The sequence below is a fragment of the Scyliorhinus canicula genome, chromosome 1 (assembly GCF_902713615.1).
Source record: "Scyliorhinus canicula chromosome 1, sScyCan1.1, whole genome shotgun sequence".
Taxonomy (NCBI): domain Eukaryota; kingdom Metazoa; phylum Chordata; class Chondrichthyes; order Carcharhiniformes; family Scyliorhinidae; genus Scyliorhinus; species Scyliorhinus canicula.
Window position 1 is genome coordinate 302,832,316 of NC_052146.1, and position 24,157 is coordinate 302,856,472.

Here is a 24,157-nt window from a genome sequence, read left to right on the forward strand (position 1 = left end):
CGGGAGTGTGTCGGGCTCAGAGGGGGATTTGCAAGTGGCAGTGTCCCCATGCGTCCGCTGCCCTTGTCCTTCCAGTCGGAAGAGGTCGCGGGTTTGGAAAGTGCTGCCGCAGGAGGTTTGGCGAATTGCTGCAGTGCATCTTATAGCTGCACACACACAGTGCCCTGTTTAACTTTGACTTGCAAGTTTTTTAATCGTGTGGCGGTGCAGGTTACTGCTGTCCACCACTTGTTTCCTCGGTTATCTTGTCTCCTGTGTAATTAACTGGTACTATCGAACAGTTATAGCTGCCATGTCTGAACATGGAGAGCATTGTGTGGTGTGTGTGTGTGTGTGTGTATGTGTGGTGTGTGTCTGATAGTGTGCGCGAGTGTGTGTGTGTGTGTGAGCGTCGGAGCCAGAAAGTGTAGGCACACGCGCGCACACACACACACACACACACACACCGAGCTGAATCTCACCCCAATCACACCCACTGGAAAACTGTGAGTGTCTCCACAGTGCGACGAACCCTATAAATAGCACCACACGTGGGCAGATAAAATATCATGATACAACACTTCAGGTATGTAACTGACTGCCAAGCTCAGTGACATCATGAAGACCAACTGCATTCAGTGTATATCCTTCCTCTCTCAGTCCAGATCGCTGTGCTGCCCAGTGAACAGCAGCTGACATCAAACTAAGACCGAGGTCACCATCCCCTTGTCACTACACCGAGCTGATGGATCACATCAGCTAAGTCATTGGATGTGCACAAAAACAGATGAAGGTGATACAGGTTTTTGGCTGTCTTACTATAAATACAAATTCGGAGACTGTGAGAGTGAGGCGGCTGTGAGAGGGAGGAAGTGTTTGAGGGGAGAGTCTCAGTGAGGGAGTGTCAGAGTGAGGGAGTGTCAGTGAGGGAGTGTCAGTGAGGAGTGTCAGAGTGAGGGAGTGTCAGTGAGGGAGTGTCAGTGAGGGAGTGTCAGTGAGGGAGTGTCAGTGAGGGAGTGTCAGTGAGGGAGTGTCAGTGAGGGAGTGTCAGAGTGAGGGAGTGTCAGTGAGGAGTGTCAGTGAGGGAGTGTCAGTGAGGGAGTGTCAGTGAGGGAGTGTCAGAGTGAGGGAGTGTCAGTGAGGGAGTGTCAGTGAGGGAGTGTCAGTGAGGGAGTGTCAGTGAGGGAGTGTCAGTGAGGGAGTGTCAGAGTGAGGGAGTGTCAGTGAGGGAGTGTCAGTGAGGGAGTGTCAGGGAGGGAGTGTCAGTGAGGGAGTGTCAGTGAGGGAGTGTCAGTGAGGGAGAGTCAGTGAGGGAGTGTCAGAGTGAGGGAGTGTCAGTGAGGGAGTGTCAGTGAGGGAGTGTCAGTGAGGGAGTGTCAGTGAGGGAGTGTCAGAGTGAGGGAGTGTCAGTGAGGGAGTGTCAGTGAGGGAGTGTCAGTGAGGGAGTGTCAGTGAGGGAGTGTCAGTGAGGGAGTGTCAGTGAGGGGTGTCAGTGAGGGAGTGTCAGTGAGGGAGTGTCAGTGAGGGGGTGTCAGTGAGGGAGTGTCAGTGAGAGAGTGCCAGTGAGGGAGAGTCAGTGAGGGAGTGTCAGTGAGGAGTGTCAGAGTGAGGGAGTGTCAGTGAGGGAGTGTCAGTGAGGGAGTGTCAGTGAGAGAGTGTCAGAGTGAGGGAGTGTCAGTGAGGGAGTGTCAGTGAGGGAGTGCCAGTGAGGGAGAGTCAGTGAGGGAGTGTCAGTGCGGGAGTGTCAGAGTGAGGGAGTGTCAGTGAGGGAGTGTCAATGAGGGAGTGTCAGAGTGAGGGAGTGTCAGAGTGAGGGGGTGTCAGTGAGGGAGCATCAGTGAGGAGTGTCAGTGAGGGAGTGTCAGTGAGGGGGTGTCAGAGTGAGGGAGTGTCAGTGAGGGAGTGTCAGTGAGGGAGTGTCAGAGTGAGGAGTGTCAGAGTGAGGGAGTTCAGTGAGGGAGTGTCAGTGAGGGAGTGTCAGTGAGGGAGTGTCAGTGAGGAGTGTCAGTGAGGGTGTCAGTGAGGGAGTGTCAGTGAGGGAGTGTCAGTGAGGGAGTGTCAGTGAGGCAGTGTCAGTGAGGGAGTGTCAGAGTGAGGGAGTGCCAGTGAGGGAGTGTCAGTGCGGGAGTGTCAGAGTGAGGAGTGTCAGTGAGGAGTGTCAGTGAGGGAGTGTCAGAGTGAGGGAGTGTCAGTGAGGAGTGTCAGTGAGGGAGTGTCAGAGTGAGGGAGTGTCAGTGAGGCAGTGTCAGTGGGGGAGTGTCAGTGAGGGAGTGTCAGAGTGAGGAGTGTCTGAGGGAGTGTCAGTGAGGGAGTGTCAGTGAGGAGTGTCAGTGAGGGAGTGTCAGTGAGGGAGTGTCAGTGAGGAGTGTCAGTGAGGGGTGTCAGTGAGGGAGTGTCAGTGAGGGAGTGTCAGTGAGGGAGTGTCAGTGAGGAGTGTCAGTGAGGGAGTGTCAGTGGGGGAGTGTCATGAGGGAGTGTCAGAGTGAGGGAGTGTCAGTGAGGGAGTGTCAGTGAGGGAGTGTCAGTGAGGGAGTGTCAGTGAGGGAGTGTCAGTGAGGGAGCGTCAGTGAGGGAGTGTCAGTGAGGGAGCGTCAGTGAGGAGTGTCAGTGAGGGAGCGTCAGTGAGGGGGTGTCAGTGAGGGAGTGTCAGAGTGAGGGAGTGTCAGTGAGGGAGTGTCAGAGTGAGGGAGTGTCTGAGGGAGTTCAGAGTGAGGGAGTGTCAGTGAGGGTGTCAGAGTGAGGGTGTCAGTAAGGGAGTGTCAGTGAGGGAGTGTCAGTGAGGGAGTGTCAGAGTGAGGGAGTGTCCGTGAGGGAGTGTCAGTAAGGGAGTGTCAGAGTGAGGGAGTGTCAGTGAGGGAGTGTCAGTGAGGGAGTGTCAGTGAGGGAGTGTCAGTGAGGGCGTGTCAGTGAGGGAGTGTCAGTGAGGGAGTGTCAGAGTGAGGGAGTGACAGTGAGGGAGTGTCAGTGAGGGAGTGTCAGTGAGGGAGTGTCAGTGAGGGAGTGTCAGAGTGAGGGAGTGTCAGTGAGGGAGTGTCAGTGAGGGAGTGTCAGTGAGGGAGTGTCAGTGAGGGAGTGTCAGAGTGAGGGGAGTGTCAGTGAGGGAGTGTCAGTGAGGGAGTGTCAGAGTGAGGGAGTGTCCGTGAGGGAGTGTCAGTAAGGGAGTGTCAGTGAGGGAGTGTCAGTGAGGGAGTGTCAGACTGAGGGAGTGTCAGAGTGAGGGAGTGTCAGAGTGAGGGAGTGTCAGTGAGGGAGTGTCAGCGAGGGAGTGTCAGTGAGGGAGTGTCAGTGAGGGAGTGTCAGTGAGGGAGTGTCAGAGTGAGGAAGTGTCAGAGTGAGGGAGTGTCAGAGTGAGGGAGTGTCAGTGAGGGAGTGTCATGGTGAGGGACTGTCAGAGTGAGGGAGTGTCAGTGAGGGAGTGTCAGTGAGGGAGTGTCACAGTGAGGGGGTGTCAGTGAGGGAGTGTCAGTGAGGGAATGTCAGTGAGGGAGTGACAGTGAGGGAGTGTCAGCGAGGAGTGTCAGCGAGGAGTGTCAGAGTGAGTGAGTGTCAGTGAGGGAGTGTCAGTGAGGGGAGTGTCAGTGAGGGAGTGTCAGGTGAGGGAATGTCAGAGTGAGGGAGTGTCAGTGAGGGAGTTGTCAGTGAGGGAGTGTCAGAATGAGGGAGTGTCATGAGGGGAGTGTCAGTGAGGGAGTGTCAGAGTGAGAGTGGCAGTAAGGGCAGTTGTCAAGTGAGGGAGTGTCAGTGAGGAGTGTCAGAGTGAGGGAGTGTCAGTGAGGGAGTGTCAGAGTGAGGGAGTGTCAGTGAGGGGGTGTCAGTGAGGGAGTGTCAGTGAGGGAGTGTCAGTGAGGGAGTGTCAGTGAGGGAGTGTCAGAGTGAGGGAGTGTCAGAGTGAGGGAGTGTCAGTGAGGGAGTGTCAGTGAGGGAGTGTCAGAGTGAGGGAGTGTCAGTGATGGAGTGTCAGTGAGGGGTGTCAGAGTGAGGGAGTGTCAGAGTGAGGGAGTGTCAGAGTGAGGGGAGTGTCAGTGAGGGAGTGTCAGTGAGGGAGTGTCAGAGTGAGGGGGTGTCAGTGAGGGAGTGTCAGAGTGAGGGAGTGTCAGAGTGAGGGAGTGTCAGTGAGGGAGTGTCAGAGTGAGGGAGTGTCAGAGTGAGGGAGTGTCAGTGAGGGAGTGTCAGAGTGAGGGAGTGTCAGAGTGAGGGAGTGTCAGTGAGGGAGTGTCAGAGTGAGGGAGTGTCAGAGTGAGGGAGGGTCAGTGAGGGAGTGTCAGTGAGGGAGTGTCAGAGTGAGGGAGTGTCAGAGTGAAGGAGTGTCATTGAGGGAGTGTCAGGGTGAGGGAATGTCAGAGTGAGGGAGTGTAAGTGAGGGAGTGTCAGTGAGGGAGTGTCAGTGAGGGAGTGTCAGAGTGAGGGAGTGACAGTGAGGGAGTGTCAGAGTGAGGGAGTGTCAGTGAGGAGTGTCAGTGAGGGAGTGTCAGTGAGGGAGTGTCAGAGTGAGGGGAGTGTCAGAGTGAGGGAGTGTCAGGGAGGGAGTGTCAGTGAGGGATTGTCAGTGAGGGAGTGTCAGTGAGGGAGTGTCAGAATGAGGGAGTGTCAGTGAGGGAGTGTCAGTGAGGGAGTGTCAGTGAGGGAGTGTCAGTGAGGGAGTGTCAGAATGAGGGGAGTGTCAGAGTGAGGGGGTGTCAGTGAGGGAGTGTCAGAGTGAGGGAGTGTCAGTGAGGGAGTGTCAGTGAGGGAGTGTCAGTGAGGGAGTGTCAGAGTGAGGGGGTGTCAGTGAGGGAGTGTCAGAGTGAGGGAGTGTCAGTGAGGGAGTGTCAGTGAGGGAGTGTCAGTGAGGGAGTGTCAGTGAGGGAGTGTCAGAGTGAGGGGGTGTCAGTGAGGGAGTGTCAGAGTGAGGGAGGGTCAGTGAGGGAGTGTCAGAGTGAGGGAGTGTCAGAGTGAGGGGGTGTCAGTGAGGGAGTGTCAGAGTGAGGGGAGTGTCAGGGAGGGAGTGTCAGTGAGGGAGTGTCAGTGAGGGGGTGTCAGAGTGAGGAAGTGTCAGGGAGGGAGTGTCAGTGAGCGAGTGTCAGTGAGGGAGTGTCAGAGTGAGGGGGTGTCAGTGAGGGAGTGTCAGTGAGGGAGGGTCAGAGTGAGGGAGTGTCAGAGTGAGGGAGTGTCAGTGAGGGAGTGTCAGAGTGAGGGAGTGTCAGAGTGAGGGAGTGTCAGTGAGGGAGGGTCAGTGAGGGAGGGTCAGTGTGGGAGTGTCAGTGAGGGAGTGTCAGAGTGAGGGAGTGTCAGAGTGAGGGAGTGTCAGTGAGGGAGGGTCAGTGAGGGAGTGTCAGTGAGGGAGTGTCAGAGTGAGGGAGGGTCAGAGTGAGGGAGTGTCAGTGAGGGAGTGTCAGTGAGGCAGTGTCAGTGAGGGAGTGTCAGAGTGAGGGAGTGTCAGTGAGGCAGTGTCAGTGAGGGAGTGTCAGTGAGGGAGTGTCAGTGAGGGAGTGTCAGTGAGGGAGTGTCAGTGAGGGAGTGTCAGTGAGGGAGTGTCAGTGAGGGAGAGTCAGTGAGGGAGAGTCAGTGAGGGAGTGTCAGAGTGAGGGAGTGTCAGTGAGGGAGTGTCAGAGTGAGGGAGTGTCAGTGAGGGAGTGTCAGTGAGGGAGTGTCAGTGAGGGAGTGTCAGTGAGGGAGTGTCAGTGAGGGAGTGTCAGTGAGGGAGGGTCAGTGTGGGAGTGTCAGTGAGGGAGTGTCAGTGAGGGAGTGTCAGTGAGGGAGTGTCAGTGAGGGAGGGTCAGTGTGGGAGAGTCAGAGAGGGAGTGTCAGAGTGAGGGAGTGTCAGTGAGGGAGTGAGTGAGGGAGTGTCAGTGAGGGAGAGTCAGTGAGGGAGTGTCAGAGTGAGGGAGTGTCAGGGAGGGAGTGTCAATGAGGGAGTGTCAGGGAGGGAGTGTCAGAGTGAGGGGGTGTCAGTGAGGGAGTGTCAGTGAGCGAGTGTCAGTGAGGGAGTGTCAGTGAGGGAGTGTCTGGGTGAGGGAGTGTCAGAGTGAGGGAGTGTCAGTGAGGGAGTGTCAGAGTGAGGGAGTGTCAGAGTGAGGGAGTGTCAGAGTGAGGGAGGGTCAGTGAGGGAGTGTCAGTGAGGGAGTGTCAGTGAGGGAGTGTCAGTGAGGGAGTGTCAGTGAGGGAGTGTCAGAGTGAGGGAGTGTCAGTGAGGGAGTGTCAGTGAGGGAGTGTCAGTGAGGGAGTGTCAGTGAGGGAGTGTCAGTGAGGGAGTCTCAGTGAGGGAGTGTCAGTGAGGGAGTGTCAGTGAGGGAGTGTCAGTGAGGGAGTGTCAGTGAGGGGAGTGTCAGTGAGGGAGTGTCAGTGAGGGAGTGTCAGAGTGAGGGAGTGTCAGTGAGGGAGTGTCAGTGAGGGAGTGTCAGTGAGGGAGTGTCAGTGAGGGAGTGTCAGTGAGGCAGTGTCAGTGAGGGAGTGTCAGTGAGGGAGTGTCAGTGAGGGAGTGTTAGAGTGAGGGAGTATCAGAGTGAGGGAGTGTCAGAGTGAGGGAGTGTCAGGGAGGGAGTGTCAGTGAGGGAGTGTCAGTGAGGGAGTGTCAGGGAGGGAGTATCAGTGAGGGAGTGTCAGAGTGAGGGAGTGTCAGTGCGGGAGTGTCAGTGAGGGAGTGTTAGAGTGAGGGAGTGTCAGTGAGGGGAGTATCAGAGTGAGGGGAGTGTCAGAGTGAGGGAGTGGTCCTGGGAGGGAGTGCCGTGAGGGAGTGGTCAGTGAGGGAGTGTTCAGTGAAGGGTAGTGTCAGTGGAGGGGGGGAGGTGCAGTGAGGGAGTGTCAGTGAGGGAGTGTCAGTGAGGGAGTGTCAGTGAGGGAGTGTCAGTGAGGGAGTGTCAGTGAGGAGTGTCAGTGAGGGAGTGTCAGAGTGAGGGAGTGTCAGTGAGGGAGTGTCAGTGAGGGAGTGTCAGTGAGGGAGTGTCAGAGTGAGGGAGTGTCAGAGTGAGGGAGTGTCAGTGAGGGAGTGTCAGTGAGGGAGTGTCAGTGAGGGAGTGTCAGTGAGGGAGTGTCAGAGTGAGGGAGTGTCAGAGTGAGGGAGTGTCAGTGAGGGGAGTGTCAGTGAGGAGTGTCAGTGAGGGAGTGTCAGAGTGAGGGAGTGTCAGAGTGAGGGAGTGTCAGTGAGGGAGTGTCAGTGAGGGAGTGTCAGAGTGGGAGTGTCAGTAGGGAGTGTCAGTGAGGGAGTGTCAGTGAGGGAGTGTCAGAGTGAGGGAGTGTCAGTGAGGGAGTGTCAGTGAGGCAGTGTCAGTGAGGGAGTGTCAGTGAGGGAGTGTCAGTGAGGGAGTGTCAGTGAGGGAGTGTCAGAGTGAGGGAGTGTCAGTGAGGGAGTGTCAGTGAGGGGTGTCAGTGAGGGAATGTCAGAGTGAGGGAGTGTCAGTGAGGGAGTGTCAGTGAGGGAGTGTCAATGAGGGAGTGTCAGAGTGAGGGAGTGTCAGAGTGAGGGAGTGTCAGTGAGGGAGTGTCAGTGAGCGAGTGTCAGTGAGGGAGTGTCAGGGTGAGGGAATGTCAGAGTGAGGGAGGGTCAGTGAGGGAGTGTCAGTGAGGGAGTGTCAGTGAGGGTGTGTCAGTGAGGGAGTGTCAGTGAGGCAGTGTCAGTGAGGGAGTGTCAGTGAGGGAGAGTCAGTGAGGGAGTGTCAGAGTGAGGGAGTGTCAGTGAGGGAGTGTCAGTGACGGAGTGTCAGTGAGGGAGTGTCAGTGAGGGAGTGTCAGAGTGAGGGAGTGTCAGTGAGGGAGTGTCAGTGAGGGAGTGTCAGAGTGAGGGAGTGTCAGTGAGGAGTGTCAGTGAGGGAGCGTCAGTGAGGGAGTGTCAGTGAGGGAGTGTCAGAGTGAGGGAGTGTCAGTGAGGGACTGTCAGTGAGGGAGTGTCAGTGAGGGGGTGTCAGTGACGGAGTGTCAGAGTGAGGGAGTGTCAGAGTGAGGGGTGTCAGTGAGGGAGTGTCAGTGAGGGAGTGTCAGTAAGGGAGTGTCAGAGTGAGGGAGTGTCAGTGAGGGAGAGTCAGAGTGAGGGAGTGTCCGTGAGGGAGTGTCAGTAAGGGAGTGTCAGAGTGAGGGAGTGTCAGTGAGGGAGTGTCAGAGTGAGGGAGTGTCAGTAAGGGAGTGTCAGTGAGGGAGTGTCAGTGAGGGAGTGTCAGTGAGGGAGTGTCAGAGTGAGGGAGTGTCAGAGTGAGGGAGTGTCAGTGAGGGAGTGTCAGTGAGGGAGTGTCAGTGAGGGAGTGTCAGTGAGGGAGTGTCAGTGAGGGAGTGTCAGAGTGAGGGAGTGTCAGTGAGGGAGTGTCCGTGAGGGAGTGTCAGTGAGGGAGTGTCAGTGAGGGAGTGTCAGAGTGAGGGAGTGTCAGAGTGAGGGAGTGTCCGTGAGGGAGTGTCAGTGAGGGGTGTCAGTGAGGGAGTGTCAGTGAGGGAGTGTCAGTGAGGGAGTGTCAGTGAGGGAGTGTCAGTGAGGGAGTGTCAGTGAGGCAGTGTCAGTGATGGAGTGTCAGAGTGAGGGAGTGTCAGTGAGGGAGTGTCAGTGAGGGAGTGTCAGTGAGGGAGTGTCAGTGAGGGAGTGTCAGTGAGGGAGTGTCAGAGTGAGGGAGTGTCAGAGTGAGGGAGTGTCAGAGTGAGGGAGTGTCAGTGAGGGAGTGTCAGTGAGGGAGTGTCAGTGAGGGAGTGTCAGTGAGGGAGTGTCAGAGTGAGGGAGTGTCAGTGAGGGAGTGTCATGGTGAGGGACTGTCAGAGTGAGGGGAGTGTCAGTGAGGGAGTGTCAGTGAGGGAGTGTCAGTGAGGGAGTGTCAGTGAGGGAGTGTCAGTGTGGGAGTGTCAATGAGGGAGTGTCAGTGAGGGAGTGTCAATGAGGGAGTGTCAGTGAGGGAGCGTCAGTGTGGGAGTGTCAATGAGGGAGAGTCAGTGAGGGAGTGTCAGTGAGGGAGTGTCAGTGAGCGAGTGTCAGTGAGGGAGAGTCAGTGAGGGAGTGTCTGAGTGAGGGAGTGTCAGAGTGAGGGAGTGTCAGAGTGAGGGAGTGTCAGAGTGAGGGGGTGTCAGTGAGGGAGTGTCAGTGAGGGAGTGTCAGTGAGCGAGTGTCAGTGAGGGAGAGTCAGTGAGGGAGTGTCTGAGTGAGGGAGTGTCAGAGTGAGGGGGTGTCAGTGAGGGAGTGTCAGTGAGGGAGTGTCAGAGTGAGGGAGTGTCAGTGAGGGAGTGTCAGAGTGAGGGGGTGTCAGTGAGGGAGTGTCAGTGAGCGAGTGTCAGTGAGGGAGTGTCAGTGAGGGAGTGTCAGTGAGGGAGTGTCAGTGAGGGAGTGTCAATGAGGGAGTGTCAGGGAGGGAGTGTCAATGAGGGAGTGTCAGTGAGGGAGTGTCAGTGAGGGAGTGTCTGAGTGAGGGAGTGTCAGTGAGGGAGTGTCAGTGAGGGAGTGTCAGGGAGGGAGTGTCAGTGCGGGAGTGTCTGAGTGAGGGAGTGTCAGTGAGGGAGTGTCAGTGAGGGAGTGTCAGTGAGGGAGTGTCAGTGAGGGAGAGTCAGAGTGAGGGAGTGTCAGTGAGGGGTGTCTGAGTGAGGGAGTGTCAGTGAGGGAGTGTCAGTGAGGGAGTGTCAGGGAGGGAGTGTCAGTGAGGGAGTGTCTGAGTGAGGGAGTGTCAGTGAGGGAGTGTCAGTGAGGGAGTGTCTGAGTGAGGGAGTGTCAGTGAGGGAGTGTCAGTGAGGGAGTGTCAGTGAGGGAGTGTCAGTGTGGGAGTGTCAGGGAGGGAGTGTCAGTGAGGGAGTGTCAGTGAGGGAGTGTCAGTGAGGGAGTGTCAGGGAGGGAGTGTCAGTGAGGGAGTGTCAGTGAGGGAGTGTCAGTGAGGGGGTGTCAGTGAGGGAGTGTCAGTGTGGGAGTGTCAGTGAGGGAGTGTCAGTGAGGGAGTGTCAGTGAGGGAGTGTCAGTGCGGGAGTGTCAGTGAGGGAGTGTCTGAGTGAGGGAGTGTCAGTGAGGGAGTGTCAGTGAGGGAGTGTTAGAGTGAGGGAGTGTTAGAGTGAGGGAGTGTCAGTGAGGGAGTGTCAGAGTGAGGGAGTGTTAGAGTGAGGGAGTGTCAGTGAGGGAGTGTCAGTGAGGGAGTGTCAGAGTGAGGGAGTGTTAGAGTGAGGGAGTGTCAGTGAGGGAGTGTCAGTGAGGGAGTGTCAGAGTGAGGGAGTGTCAGAGTGAGGGAGTGTCAGTGAGGGAGTGTCAGTGAGGGAGTGTCAGTGAGGGAGTGTCAGTGAGGGAGTGTCAGTGAGGGAGTGTCAGTGAGGGAGTGTCAGGGAGGGAGTGTCAGTGAGGGAGTGTCAGTGAGGGAGTGTCAGTGAGGGAGTATCAGTGAGGGAGTGTCAGAGTGAGGGAGTGTCAGAGTGAGGGAGTGTCAGGGAGGGAGTGCCAGTGAGGGAGTGTCAGTGAGGGAGTGTCAGTGAGGGAGTGTCAGTGAGGGAGTGTCAGTGAGGGGGTGTCAGTGAGGGAGTGTCAGAGTGAGGGAGTGTCAGTGAGGGAGTGTCAGAGTGAGGGAGTGTCAGTGAGGGAGTGTCAGTGAGGGAGTGTCAGAGTGAGGGAGTGTCAGTGAGGGAGTGTCAGTGAGGGAGTGTCAGAGTGAGGGAGTGTCAGTGAGGGAGTGTCAGTGAGGGAATGTCAGAGTGAGGGGGTGTCAGTGAGGGGGTGTCAGTGAGGGAGTGTCAGTGAGGGAGTGTCAGTGAGGGGGTGTCAATGAGGGAGTGTCAGTGAGGGAGTGTCAGTGAGGGGGTGTCAATGAGGAAGTGTCAGTGAGGGGTGTCAGTGAGGGAGTGTCAGTGAGGGAGTGTCAGTGAGGGAGTGTCAGCGAGGGAGTGTCAGCGAGGGAGTGTCAGTGAGGGAGTGTCAGTGAGGAAGTGTCAGTGAGGGAGTGTCAGTGAGGGAGTGTCAGCGAGGGAGTGTCAGCGAGGGAGTGTCAGCGAGGGAGTGTCAGTGAGGGGGTGTCAATGAGGGGGTGTCAGAGTGAGGGAGTGTCAGTGAGGGAATGTCAGATTGAGGGGGTGTCAATGAGGGAGTGTCAGTGAGGGAGTGTCAGTGAGGGGGTGTCAATGAGGAAGTGTCAGTGAGGGGTGTCAGTGAGGGAGTGTCAGTGAGGGAGTGTCAGTGAGGGAGTGTCAGCGAGGGAGTGTCAGCGAGGGAGTGTCAGTGAGGGAGTGTCAGTGAGGAAGTGTCAGTGAGGGAGTGTCAGTGAGGGAGTGTCAGCGAGGGAGTGTCAGCGAGGGAGTGTCAGCGAGGGAGTGTCAGTGAGGGGGTGTCAATGAGGGGGTGTCAGAGTGAGGGAGTGTCAGTGAGGGAATGTCAGATTGAGGGAGTGTCAGTGAGGGAGTGTCAGTGAGGGAGTGTCAGGGAGGGAGTGTCACTGAGGGAGTGTCAGACTGAGGGGGTGTCAGTGAGGTGTGTCAGTGAGGGAGTGTCAGTGAGGGAGTGTCAGCGAGGGAGTGTCAGTGAGGGAGTGTCAGAGTGAGGGAGTGTCAGTGAGGGAGTGTCAGCGAGGGAGTGTCAGCGAGGGAGTGTCAGTGAGGGAGTGTCAGTGAGGGGGTGTCAATGAGGGAGTGTCAGAGTGAGGGAGTGTCAGTGAGGGAATGTCAGAGTGAGGGAGTGTCAGTGAGGGAGTGTCAGTGAGGGAGTGTCAGTGAGGGAATGTCAGATTGAGGGAGTGTCAGTGAGGGAGTGTCAGTGAGGGAGTGTCAGTGAGGGAGTGTCAATGAGGGAATATCAGAGTGAGCAAGTGTCAGTGAGGAGTGTCAGAGTGAGGGAGTGTCAGAGTGGGAGTGTCAGCGAGGGAGTGTCAGTGAGGGAGTGTCAGAGTGAGGGAGTGTCAGAGTGAGGGAGGGTCAGAGTGAGGGAGTGTCAGTGAGGGAGTGTCAGTGAGGGAGTGTCAGTGAGGGAGTGTCAGTGAGGGAGTGTCAGTGAGGGAGTGTCAGTGAGGGGGTGTCAATGAGGGAGTGTCAGAGTGAGGGGGTGTCAGTGAGGAGTGTCAGTGAGGAGGTGTCAGTGAGGGGGTGTCAGTGAGGGGGTGTCAGTGAGGGAGTGTCAGAGTGAGGGGGTGTCAGTGAGGGAGTGTCAGAGTGAGGGAGTGTCAGTGAGGGAGTGTCAGTGAGGGGGTGTCAATGAGGGAGTGTCAGAGTGAGGGGGTGTCAGTGAGGAGGTGTCAGTGAGGGGGTGTCAGTGAGGGGGTGTCAGAGTGAGGGGGTGTCAGTGAGGGAGTGTCAGAGTGAGGGAGTGTCAGTGAGGAGTGTCAGTGAGGAGGTGTCAGTGAGGGGGTGTCAATGTGGGAGTGTCAGAGTGAGGGGGTGTCAGTGAGGGAGTGTCAGTGAGGGAGTGTCAGTGAGGGAGTGTCAGTGAGGGAGTGTCAGTGAGGGAGTGTCAGGGAGGGAGTGTCAATGAGGGAGTGTCAGAGTGAGGGGGTGTCAGTGAGGAGTGTCAGTGAGGGAGTGTCAGTGAGGGAGTGTCAGTGAGGGAGTGTCAGTGAGGGAGTGTCAGTGAGGGGGTGTCAATGAGGGAGTGTCAGAGTGAGGGAGTGTCAGTGAGGGAGTGTCAGTGAGGGAGTGTCAGTGAGGGGGTGTCAGTGAGGGAGTGTCAGAGTGAGGGAGTGTCAGAGTGAGGGACTGTCAGTGAGGGAGTGTCAGTGAGGGAGTGTCAGTGAGGGAGTGTCAGTGAGGGGGTGTCAGTGAGGGGGTGTCAATGAGGGAGTGTCAGAGTGAGGGGGTGTCAGTGAGGAGTGTCAGTGAGAAGTTAGCTGTTCATGTGAAAGTGGACCAAGTGGTCAGGGTTTATGGGGAGAAGGCAGGAAAATGCGGATGAGAAAATTTCAGCCATGATTGAATGGCGGAGCAGATTCGATGGGCCGAGTGGCCTAATTCTGCTCCTATGTCTTATGTTAGTGGAGGAAAGAGAGAGAGATGTATTTTTGTCAGCTGTTGCAGTAATGATTCGGAGCAGCTGAACTCCCGAAAAATCAGAAACAAACAGGCGTTGACAGACTCTGAGAAATTGGGATGCACAATAATACAAATTATAATCTCAGATAGATTAGAACTTTATATTTCATGTTTCCTGGGCACTTTACCCGCCATCGAAGATTTTGATTCTGCTGGGTTCCACTTGCTTGCAGGAATGGTCTTTGTTAATACCCGTCTCCATCTTTTCCCTCTCCTTTTCAAAACTTCCTGCTGTCTTTCTTCCGGCTCCATCGCTCTCACACTGGGAAGATTCATACCATTTAATCTGGAAAAGACAGATGGCATTACCTTCCTTTTTGTCCCTCGTCCGAGCACGGATTTAAGCTTTTAACCCTTTGAAGGCCTCTGCTTTTCTCGCAATCGCTGAGTGCGAGGACAGAGTGAGACGGCATTTTATTGAAACATATTAGATTCTGAAGGGATCGTAACAGGGCTGGAGGGTGGCGGGCAATTCCTCTCGTGGGGGAATCTAGCGCCGGGGGGTGGGGGGGGGCAGCATTTAAAAATAAGGGGTCTCCGGTTTAAGATGGAGGTGAGGAGGAATTTCTTCTCTAAGACGGTAGTTGGTGTTTTGAATTCACTTCCCCAGAGGGTAGTGGGACTGGGGTATTGAATATACTCGAGGCTGAGTGATACAATACTTGATCGACAAGAGGGTCATAGAATCATGCAGTGTAGAAGGAGGCCATTCGGCCCATTGAGTCTGCACCAGCCCTTACAAAGAGCAGCCTACTGAAGCCCACGTATCTACCCTATCCCCGTAACCCCCACTTAACATTTTTTGGACACAAAGGGCAATTTATCATGGCCAATCCACCTAACCCGCACATCTTTGGACTGTGGGAGGAAACCGGAGCACCCGGAGGAAACCCACGCACACACGGGGAGAACGTGCAGACTCCGCACAGACAGTGACCCAAGCCGGGAATCGAACCTGGGACCCGGGAGCTGTGAAGCGACAGTGCTAGCCACTATGCCACCATGCTGTGAGTTACGAGCGAAAGACAGGAAAGTGGAGTTGAAGCCACAATCCATGATCTTATTGAACGGCACAGCAGGCTGGAAGGGCTGAATAACCTACTTCTGTCCCACAGAAGGGAACTGGCAGGTTCATTGTGCCTCTGCCACCTCTTTGAAAGATCCATTTGGTTCATCCTGCTTCACTCCATTTTCTGCGTAGCACTGAATCTTTCCCCTCAAAGCATTAACATAGGAACATAGGAGTTAGGGGCAGAAGTAGGCAATTCAGCCCTTCAATCCTGCTCCGCCATTCAATCAGATCATGGCTGATCTCTTCCTGGTCCCAAATCAACCTCCTTCCCTGATCCCCGGAACCCTTTAACACAATTTTTAAAATCAGAAATATATCTATCTCCCTCTTGAAACCATTTAATGACTCAGACTCCACCGCACTATCGGGCAGCGAATTCCACAAATTCACCACACTCTGCGAGAAGTGGCTCCTCCTCATCTCAGTTCTAAATCCACCGCCTCTCAACCTTTATCCGTGACCTCTTGTTCCAGATTGCCCGATAGTAGTGAACATTTGATCTTCATTTACTTCATCAATCCCTTTTAGGATTCTATATATCTCGTTCAGATCCCCTCACATCCTTCTAAACTCCAGTGAGTACCAGCCCAAACTGGGTCAATCTCTCCTCACACGTCAACCCTTTCATCCCCGGAATCAATCTGGTGAACCTCCTCTGAACTTCCTCCAATGCCACCACATCCTTCCTGAAATAAGGAGCCCAAAACTGGACACAATACTCCAGATGTGGTCTCACCAACACCCTATACAATTGCAACAACACTTCTCCACTTTTATACTCCAGTCCTTTTGCAATAAATGCTATCGTTCCATTTGCCTTTTTAATTACAAGCTGTACCTGCACACCGGCGTTTTTGGCCCAATCTCCTCGTCTACCTACATCCATCTGTAAAATCTTTATTGCCTCTTCACTGCCTGCTTTCCCACCTATACTAATATCATCCGCAAATTTTGCTACGTTAGACTCTGTTCCTGCTTGCAGACCATTTGTATAGATGGTAAACAGTTGAGGTCCGAGGACTGACCCCTGCGGTACCCCACTAGTTACAGTTCGCCAGCCAGAGGGGACCCGCTTATCCTGACCCTAAGCTTTCTGACAGTCGGCCAATACTCAATCCAATCTCGTACTTTACCCCCAATCCTCTGCAATCTCACCTTCTGGATCAGTCTTTTTTGCGGCAATTGTCAAACGCTTTCTAGAAGTCTAAATATACCACCTCCACAACTTCCCCATTATCCACCTTGCTGGTTACATTCTCAAAGAACTCAAGCAAGTTTGTCAAGCCTGACTTACCCTTCGTAAAGAACAAAGAACAAGGAAAATTACAGCACAGGAACAGGCCCTTCGGCCCTCCCAGCCTGCGCCGATCCAGATCCTTTATCTAAACCTGTCGCCTATTTTCCAAGGATCTACTTCCCTCTGTTCCCCGCCCGTTCATATATCTGTCCAGATGCATATTAAATGATGCTATCGTGCCCGCCTCTACCATCTCCGCTGGCAAAGCATTCAGGCACCCACCACCCTCTGCGTAAAAAACTTTCCACGCACATCTCCCTCAAACTTTCCCCCTCTCACCTTGAAATCGTGACCCCTTGTAATTGACCCCCCCCCCCCCCCCCCCCCCACTCTTGGAAAAAGCTTGTTGCTATCCACCCTGTCCATACCTCTCATAATTTTGTAGACCTCAATCAGGTCTCCCTAAAACCATGCTGACAATGGTGGATTGAGCTTTTGTCTTTCCAAATATTCAGCCATTATTCATTATCTTCTACCATGAATACAAAATATTGGTTCAGTGCCTCCGCCATCTCGGTGTTTCCCATTATTACCTCACCAATATCATCCTCTAAAGGGGAAACATTTACTTTAGCTAGTCTCTTCCTCTTTATATACTTATAGAAGCTTTTGGTGTCAGCGTTTCTGTTTTCTGCTAGTTTCCTTTCATAGATTATCTTAGGTCTTTTTAGTAATCTTTTACTGAGCCTTGATGTTCTCCCAAGCCTCCAGCTTACCACTTGCTTTTGCAGTATAGTAGGCCCTAGCTTTTGCCTTTATGACTTGGAATGGAATTTTAAAAACATTCCCAAATACGGGGCAATTTAGCGGAGCCAATATCCTACCCTGCATATCTATGAAATGAAAATCGCTTATTGTCACGAGTAGGCTTCAATGAAGTTACTGTGAAAAGCCCCTAGTCGCCACATTCCGGCGCCTGTCCGGGGAGGCTGGTACGGGAATCGAACCGTGCTGCTGGCCTGCTTGGTCTGCTTTATAAGCCAGTGATTTAGCCTTGTGAGCTAAACCAGCCCCTCTATGGGTTGTGGGGTGAGACGCCTTCAGATACGGGGAGAATGTGCCAACTCCACACGGACAGTGACCCAGAGCTGGGATCGAACCCGGGTCCTCAGCGCTCGTGAGGCAGCAGTGCTAACCCACTGTGCCACCGTGCCACCCTGCCATGGAACCTTTTACTCCCTTTTACAATTCCTTTCAGTAATAAACTTTTAATTGCAAGATATTTACTATCTTGGCCACTTCCTCAATTGTCCACCCTCAATTATTTGTGCCCAGAGTATTTGGGCCAACTCATTCCTCAGGCCTATGTAATTACCTCTGCCCAACGCTAAAACTCTGTCTTCCCTTGTTGTCTTTTTCACAATATTATTGGACTAGCTTCCAGCACCCTGTCAGACATTCTAGATCATAACTTGTTCAAATAAACTCTCCTACCACCACCACCGTGGTGCAGTGTGTTAGAATTCCTACCTTTGAGACAGAAGCAATGAGCTCGAGTCCCCCCCCCCCCCCCCCCCCCCCCCCGCCGGACTTGATGGACAAGGAAGGTGTGGTCATAACACGGCCAAACAGATTGAGTGTCAACCAGGAAATAGCAGGTTCCTCGTCAACCTGCAAATCCTTCCATACATGCCGGAAAGAGTGGGAGCGACTCCTGGGAGCGACACTTCATGTGGGTTGGTGCCCCCTCACGCTACAGGACCCTGGCAACAGACTAACAACCTGTCCCAGGAATTACTAGCTATGGAAACCGACAAAAGTCTGCCTTAGGGCATGGGAAGGAATTTGGGATCAGCCGTTGTCTCTTAGCCTTCTCCCCCATCAGGAAAACAGCCTCGCTTCTCCAATCGTCCACCGAAACATTCTAATAAATCTCTACCTCATTCCATTTTAGGGAACCTCTAAACCTTCTCTAAGGTCTTGACATCCTTCCTAAAATGCCCCAGGGATGGACAAAGTACCCCAGCCGGGGCCTAACCAATGATTGCTAAAAGGCTTAGGAGATTTGTAGCTTCGCCAACTCCAACCCAACCCGTGCCCGCCCGCCCAGTTCTAAGTTGCCCTTCAAAAATTGTAAAGTGCAATATTTATGGGCTATTCTTACCTGAGCCAATCTTTGCTTCCAACTGCTTGAAGCCACGAGCTTTCCAGATCTGGGCCAGTTAACAGCGGACATGATGTATATCTCCCTGCTTGCCTTCTGCTTGGATCTCAAGAGAGCCAACGCTATCTTTGTGGCAGTGCCAGGCGGGTTGGGGTTGTACGAGCTGATGCACCAGGTGGCATACATGGACAGTTTGGGCGCTGTGTGCTGGGCGTGGTTGGGTTTGGTGTAGTTCAGGAAGCACCAGCTCACACTGGTGGAGGTGCGAAGGCTGGGGAACTGGAGGAACTGCTGGAGGTCGGCCACATCCGACAGGAGAATGGTGCCCCCTACCACTGTGCCGCCCTGGCTGGCGGGCACCTGGACCAGCATGCTGATGGGAAACTTCTGGATCTGCTGCGTCTGAGACTCTGAGGCGCTTTCACCGGGTGAGGGGGGAGCTCTTTGGGAACTTTCGCCGTCGACGCTCTCCATGTCGCTGCAATGGCTCGGGAACAGGCGTTCCTCGGATGGGATTGACTCCAGCGTCTGAATGCTGTACCGCTGTGAAGAGGAAGAGGAAGAGGAGGAAGAGGACAACGGGGAAGAGCACCCCTCTTTCAGTTCTGTGGTGCAGAACTGCCGCACCAGTTGCGGTTTCGCTGGCTTGGGCACATTCTGCGCCATCGTGGCGGTCGAGACGTTTGACTCTTGGAGGCTCAACTTCTCCAGCATCTGCCCACAAATCTTCTCCTCCTTAATCCGCTTCTGCTGCTTGGTCTCCGTAAAGAGCTCCAGGCTGCTGGCAGGGGATAGCATTCGTTTACTCCCTCCAATGGAAGACGAGTTGTCTGTGCTGACCAGGTTCAGGCTCAGTGGCAACGAGACTTCGATCTTGCCCGTCATCGAGGGGGGCAGTTTCCATTGTGGGTACTGGAGCAGACCTCTCCGCTGAGCTGACAGCACGTGCGCCAGCTCCTGGCCCATCCCCTGCACCGCCGTGGTGCTCACCAGTGTGCCTTTGGGCAGGTGGTCCTCCACCTTGCAGATGACAATGGCGTTGTTGCCGGTTGGCGGGCGGGTGCCCTGGACGTGAGACACGCTGGTATACATGACGCTTCCGTAGGTGGGCACATTAGCCTGAATCCTAACTGGCACCAGCAGCGAGGGCGAGGGCTGCATGGCCCCAGAGCCTGGAGACACAATGACCTCGGGCACACGTGGCGCTGGCACGCTTGCTGACCCCCCACTGCGGTCTGGCTGGAATTTCGCCCGCCGATTCGGAGAATGCTGAGGGGAGGCACGGGGTGACGTGGGCGGCTGATCCTTCTCCCTTGAACCTGCTCGGCTCTGGAGTCGTCTCTCGGCTGGAGGGCCCGGCTGATGGGCTGGGAAAGCTTCGCTCGAATTTGCCGGGTGCAACGGGATGCCTGGCGGGACCTGTGGGTAGGGCTGCGGAATCACCACCCGCTGGGAGACGTAAAGGTCAGAGGAGGCTGGCTCCGCAGCGCCGGGAGGCCCTGGTATTGAAATCTCGCTTGGAGGTTGGGCCAGGAAGTAGGGGAGCGGCTGTTGGTGATGATGGTAGAGCTGCCAGGGCTGGTGCAGGTCAGGCTGGTGGACGGTGTCACTGGGCAACTGGCACGTGGGAGAGCTGCAGACCACATTCCTGCCATCGTCCGGCAGCACTGGAGACCGCGAGTGGTGGTGCAGGCCCCGAGCACCGACTGGGCACCCTTGGCCAATCTGCATTGGTTCTGCCAGTTCCTGGCCATGCTCCAGTTGAGGAGTCTCGGAATACTGGCTGAGCGAGGCCTGGCGCACCAGGAAGCATTTCCTCCTCTCTTTGACGATGGGCGAAGAGGCCCGTATTGGGGCTGCGGCGCCAGGCCCCCCCGATAGGTTCCCGTAATCGAAAGACTTGCTGCGTATCTCAGCCATCTCCATGTAGGGCTGACATGGGGCCTGCTCGGACGCAGAACGCCTCATCTCCTTCTGCTGCTGATTGAGCAAACCCAGGGAGCTGACTCCATACGGCACGGTCAGGTATTCCGCAGCCTTGCTGAAATCCTCCACCTTGGCAGCGGCCATGGGCTTTAAGCTCTCCTCCCTCTCCAGTGACAGTGAGAAGCTCGAGCTGTGAGACCAGTTACTCTCTTGGCTGGGACTGCGGGACAGGGTGCTGGACTCCAGGCTGGATTCCCCTGACGAGTATTCCAGGTCAGCCAGCCGAAGCCTCTTCTTCTTGGGCGGGAGCTTTTCCGCGGGCAGCTGGGACAGCGTCTCGCTCCTCTGCGGCCACTGGAACTCCTCGCCGCTTTTGTCCGGTTCCTTCATGGGAACCTCCTGCTCCTTCTCGGGCTTGTCAGGCTCCTCCGTCACACGGATCTCCGGCACCTGGATGTTGTGCTGGCGGACAAGTTTGGGTGGTACTTGTGGCTGAGGAGGCAGTGGGCCGGCCTGCTGCTCACCCCCTTCCGCCTGCCTGCCGCCCAGGCCTTGCGACGGTTCGCTAGCGGCTGGAATATCGCACGGCCCGGAATGCTGGGCCGGGATAAGCTCCATGGACTCTGACCGCTCAAAGGAACTGGGCCGACTCAGGGAGTTGGTGTGTTGGATGACGGAGATTTCGTTTCCTGTCACCCTGCGGCTAGCATCTACTGCCTGCTTGCCTTGAGGTGAATTAGGCCAGGCTTCCGCAGAGCTAAGGGCCTCCTCCGATCCGTGAGTCTCTTTGTCTTCCACCTTTCTGCGGAATTCCATCATGCTCCCCCCCGAGTCCCTCAAAGAGCCGTGAAAGCTGGAAGCGGTCATTGTTGAAACAGAAACAGTCCTGGAGACGGGCTCCTGATCGAGCGATGCGCACTCTGTTTTGCAATCACCCACTGAGGCCAGCGATGTGGTCGAGCCACTGTACGGACTGCTGTAATTACTGGGAAGGTCTTCCTCGTCTCCCACACTCTTTTCTTTCCTTCTTTTCCTGAAGGGCAAGTTCTCCAGTCCTTGGCCGGTCTTGTAGTGCATGGGTTGGGCGTGTGGCCCGTACTCCAGTCCGCTCTCGCCAGCGGGTTTGGGGATTGTCGTCTTCATCCGGGGCCCATGCGGCTGGGAGCAGTAGAACTTCCTGTGGGCCTCAAGGTTGTCCCAGATTTGGTATTTGATCCCACATATTTCACACTCGTACACTGAGCCCCTGCCTTGCTGGGCTTTCCTCACCAGCGGTGAAAAATCCCCCTCGCCAGTCTCCCCCTCCTCCAACTTGGCAGTCACCAGATGAGGGCCCTTCAGGAGGCCGTGACCCTGCTCTGAGTCGTCAGATGTGCACCCTGGTGGTGGATGCCCCTCGAGCCCTGAGAATAACTCAATCGCGGTCTGCCGTTTTAACATGCGTTGGTGCGATAACCCTGAGCCTGAATGAAAGACATCATCGGAGCCGGCAAACCTCTCGTCAAAGGAGTGGCTTCCTCGCAGCACCTGAGGAACACTAAGGCCATTTCCCGAAGATATTGGCATCGAGTTGCTTCTGATTAGTGGTGCACTGTCGGCCATATCTGAAGGGACACCTAAATGTTCCTTTCCTGCTGATATGAAGGACTCACCGACATTGACATTGAGGGAGTCTCCACAATATGTGTTTACATCACTCCCAGGATGTCCCATCAACATTTGGTGCTTTTGAAAGTCGGTGCTGTCTCCCCGATACAATGAAAACTTCCTGGGAGTGTTCAGCTGTCTTGGGTCTATCAAGACTTCATTGTGGGTGATCAGCTGGATGATACGTTCTTCAATGAACTTGTCAATGTCCGGTTTCGTGTCGGCCATGGTTGCTGAACTGCCCTTCTCTTTGAAGGCCATCAGCGGAGGCTCCTGAGTCACCATGCCTACGGCCAGGGATCTGGGGGCAAGCCTGGCAAACTTGCCGAAGATGATTTCTGCGTAGGATTTGACGTTGGTGTTGGGGGGGCTGACCTGCTGCTCTGCGCTCTCCGAGCGGGAGAAATAGCCAGAGTCTGTGCTCCCTTTGCTGTGGGGGCTCAATAGGTTGAGAGATTGCTCACTGTCCTGCCCCCTTTTCTCGCTCAACCTTAGTGCGAGCCTTTGTTTGATCGTGTGCGGGCCGCCATATTTCCAAACGACGCCCGGACTTTGGGAGGGTTCTGTTTTTATGAACGGTGGGCTTTCGGTCGGAGTCTTAATGCCCCCTTTTGGGACGATCAAAATGGGAACTTTCATCGGGCCTGCCGATGGCTCCTCGCTGAACACATCAGAGTCCGAGCTATATTTCTGACTGCTCTTGCTCAACATGCGCCGTTCAGCTTTGGGCGAGTAGCACGGAATGACTTTCCCATCTTCGGCAATGTCGGACTCTGGTGCCATTCCCAAGGACAGACTCTTGTTGATGCCGATCTCCTCATCGGTGTCCGTGCTCTCATCGCCCTCGGAGGGCAGCTCCGCTTCCTCCCCGATTGCCGCTGGTTCTGTATCCGAACGGCACGCGGCCTCTGCCTCCGCCACCGAGACCAGGCCGGCTTTAATGGCATGGGCGTGGGACTTTCGGTGCTTGTACAGGTTGCTCTTGGTCTTGAAGGAGAAGCCGCAGGGCACACAGGGGTAAGGCCGTTCGCCCGTGTGCGAGCGGATGTGCTTCTTCAGCACGCTGGGCTTGGCACATGCCCGCCCACAGTACTGGCAGATGTGTTTGCCGGGCTTCTTGGGCCTCTTTTCCCTCCGCAGGGCCTCTTCCCGCGAGCCAAGCAGTGCCTGGGAATAGTGGCGGTAACTGAGCGGGGGAGGGCCGCCCGCTTTCTTGCTTAAACCCGTACCGAGGTGGTGGTGATGGTGGTGCGGGCGGTGCTGGAGGGGGTGGAAAGCCTCTGGGCGGGTGGGCTCCATTTGGCCCGCCAAGGGCTGCCAGCAGCGGCCCTCCGAGCCCAGCTCCGGGGTGGAAGTGGGGGGGTAGCCCGGAAGACCGGCTTGGTGGGGGAAGTGTGGGAATGAGTGGGCGTAGTGGTGGTAGGGATTTCCCAGTAGATGGCGATGTTGGCGTGGACGCTGCTGCTGAGGGGCCTCCGCGGGGAGCTGAAGCTTGGGTGGGTAGTAGGGCTGCATTGGCCCCATGCTGCCAACCTGGCTCGAGTCTGCTGCTAGTCTTTGTCCCACCTGTTCAGAGAAAGTGTCTGGTTGCATAGGGGTCAGATCCCGACTGCCTTGACCTGCAGGCCCAGTGTCCTCAGCTGTGCTCAGAGTGGCACGTTTAGGCTCCATTTCCATCAGGACGGGTGTCAGATGGCCAAGGCTTTGGGAGGCACGTCAACTGCATCTACAGCTGTGCTTGGTGAAGCTCTGAAGCTGCCATTTGCTAAGAGTGGTTATCATGGACACACACGATTGCTGGATGTGAAGTCACTGCGAGAGTACTTTACTGACCATGAAATCAAAGTGCAATTAGAGGATGTGTCGCTCACAGAGCTTCCTTCATTCCACACCCCTGTTTCTTTTCTCTGTAAACTACCAAAGTGCGGGTCAGGTTTCGCTGGGCACGTTCAAGCTATTTTTCTCGCCGCACTTGTGGCTGACCTTCTGAAAAGCTTGGCTTTCAATCGCTTCGTCTTTTCCATTATAAAACGCCCTTTCTTTCTTTTTCAACAGGCACAGGGGAATGCGCACACCTCCGCCCCTTTCCTCCGTCCCTGTGACATGATTAAATCGTGGGATGCACGGAAATCTGGAAGGCCCCACTCCTGCCCCAGGGTCCCCTCGGTGCCCGGCTGAGCAACACTTGAACAGGATCTGAAGCTTCCTTTCGGGTTTTCAAGAGGGTGTCTCGGAACGGGTTCCTAAAGATGGGAAACAACAACAAAAAAAAATTAGCTGACAATTCCCAGTGAATATCTTGACACTTAAAGCATCAACATAGGGCCTACACCCTCTCAAAGCCTTCAGCTGTGGTTCACTGGCGGCACACACACTTCTGATTCAGAGGGTCATGGGGTCAAATCCCACTTCAGGAGAATTGAGCATAACGCACCTGAATGAGGAGCAGGACGAAGCCATTTGGTGCCCTCAAGGAAGCTCCGTTGTTCATTAAGAACAAGGCCGATTCCTTCTAGGCCTTTGAACACCACCCTCTGCCCATAACCCTTGACTCCACCAGGAATATTCCGGAATCTGTCTAACTCAGCTTCCTGTGGCCCAGCCACCACAACTCTCTGGGGAAGTGAATTCCAAAGACCGACAAGCCTCTGGGGGTTGGGGAGGGGGTTCCTCCTCACCTCCATTTTCAATGGAAGATCTCTCACTTTGACACTGTGCCCCCTCGTTCTAGAATCCCCCATGAGGGAAGCTCCAGACTGACGCTCGGTTCGATATTTAGGCTGAGGGAGTAATATTTTGTTTTGCGTGTCAGGAGGAATTTTGTTTTTGAAATGTCTGAAATGCAGAAACACTAATCAACATGGGTGCCGCATTATGGAAACGGCATTGAAGCAGGGGCAGGGGAGAGGGCACATTGTAGATCCTGGGTAGGGGTAAATATGAACATCAGGAGGGAGGTGAGGCACAAGACCAATTTCCTCTGAAATAGAGACAAAGACATGATTTATCGGAGCGGTTCAGAATTATGAAGGGGTTTAATGGACTTAATAAGGAAAGACTATCTTGTTGAAAAGAACAACATGTTGCTGAAGCTCTTGCATTCATCAGGACAAATTCAGGAACATCAAATTTCAAAAGATCACAACAACTTATAACACAGAAAAGGGTGTTGATTGTTTGGCGAGTTGACTGTGATTCGATGTTATGAATT

The 24,157-nt window shown here is 54.9% G+C and overlaps 1 protein-coding gene across 6 annotated transcripts in view; it reads right to left on the reverse strand.

The window, feature by feature from the left end:
- hivep2a (HIVEP zinc finger 2a) overlaps positions 1 to 24,157 on the reverse strand; it is a 224,562-nt gene that overhangs the window by 11,586 nt on the left and 188,819 nt on the right. For all 6 annotated transcript variants that reach the window (XM_038816720.1, XM_038816698.1, XM_038816728.1 and 3 more), the window contains 2 exons: positions 17,374 to 23,189; positions 13,029 to 13,186 (listed from right to left, as the gene is read on the reverse strand). In XM_038816720.1, coding sequence (XP_038672648.1) covers positions 13,029 to 13,186; positions 17,374 to 22,623 — 5,408 coding nt within the window. In that variant the 5' untranslated portion in view covers positions 22,624 to 23,189. The remainder of the gene's footprint in view (positions 1 to 13,028; positions 13,187 to 17,373; positions 23,190 to 24,157) is intronic.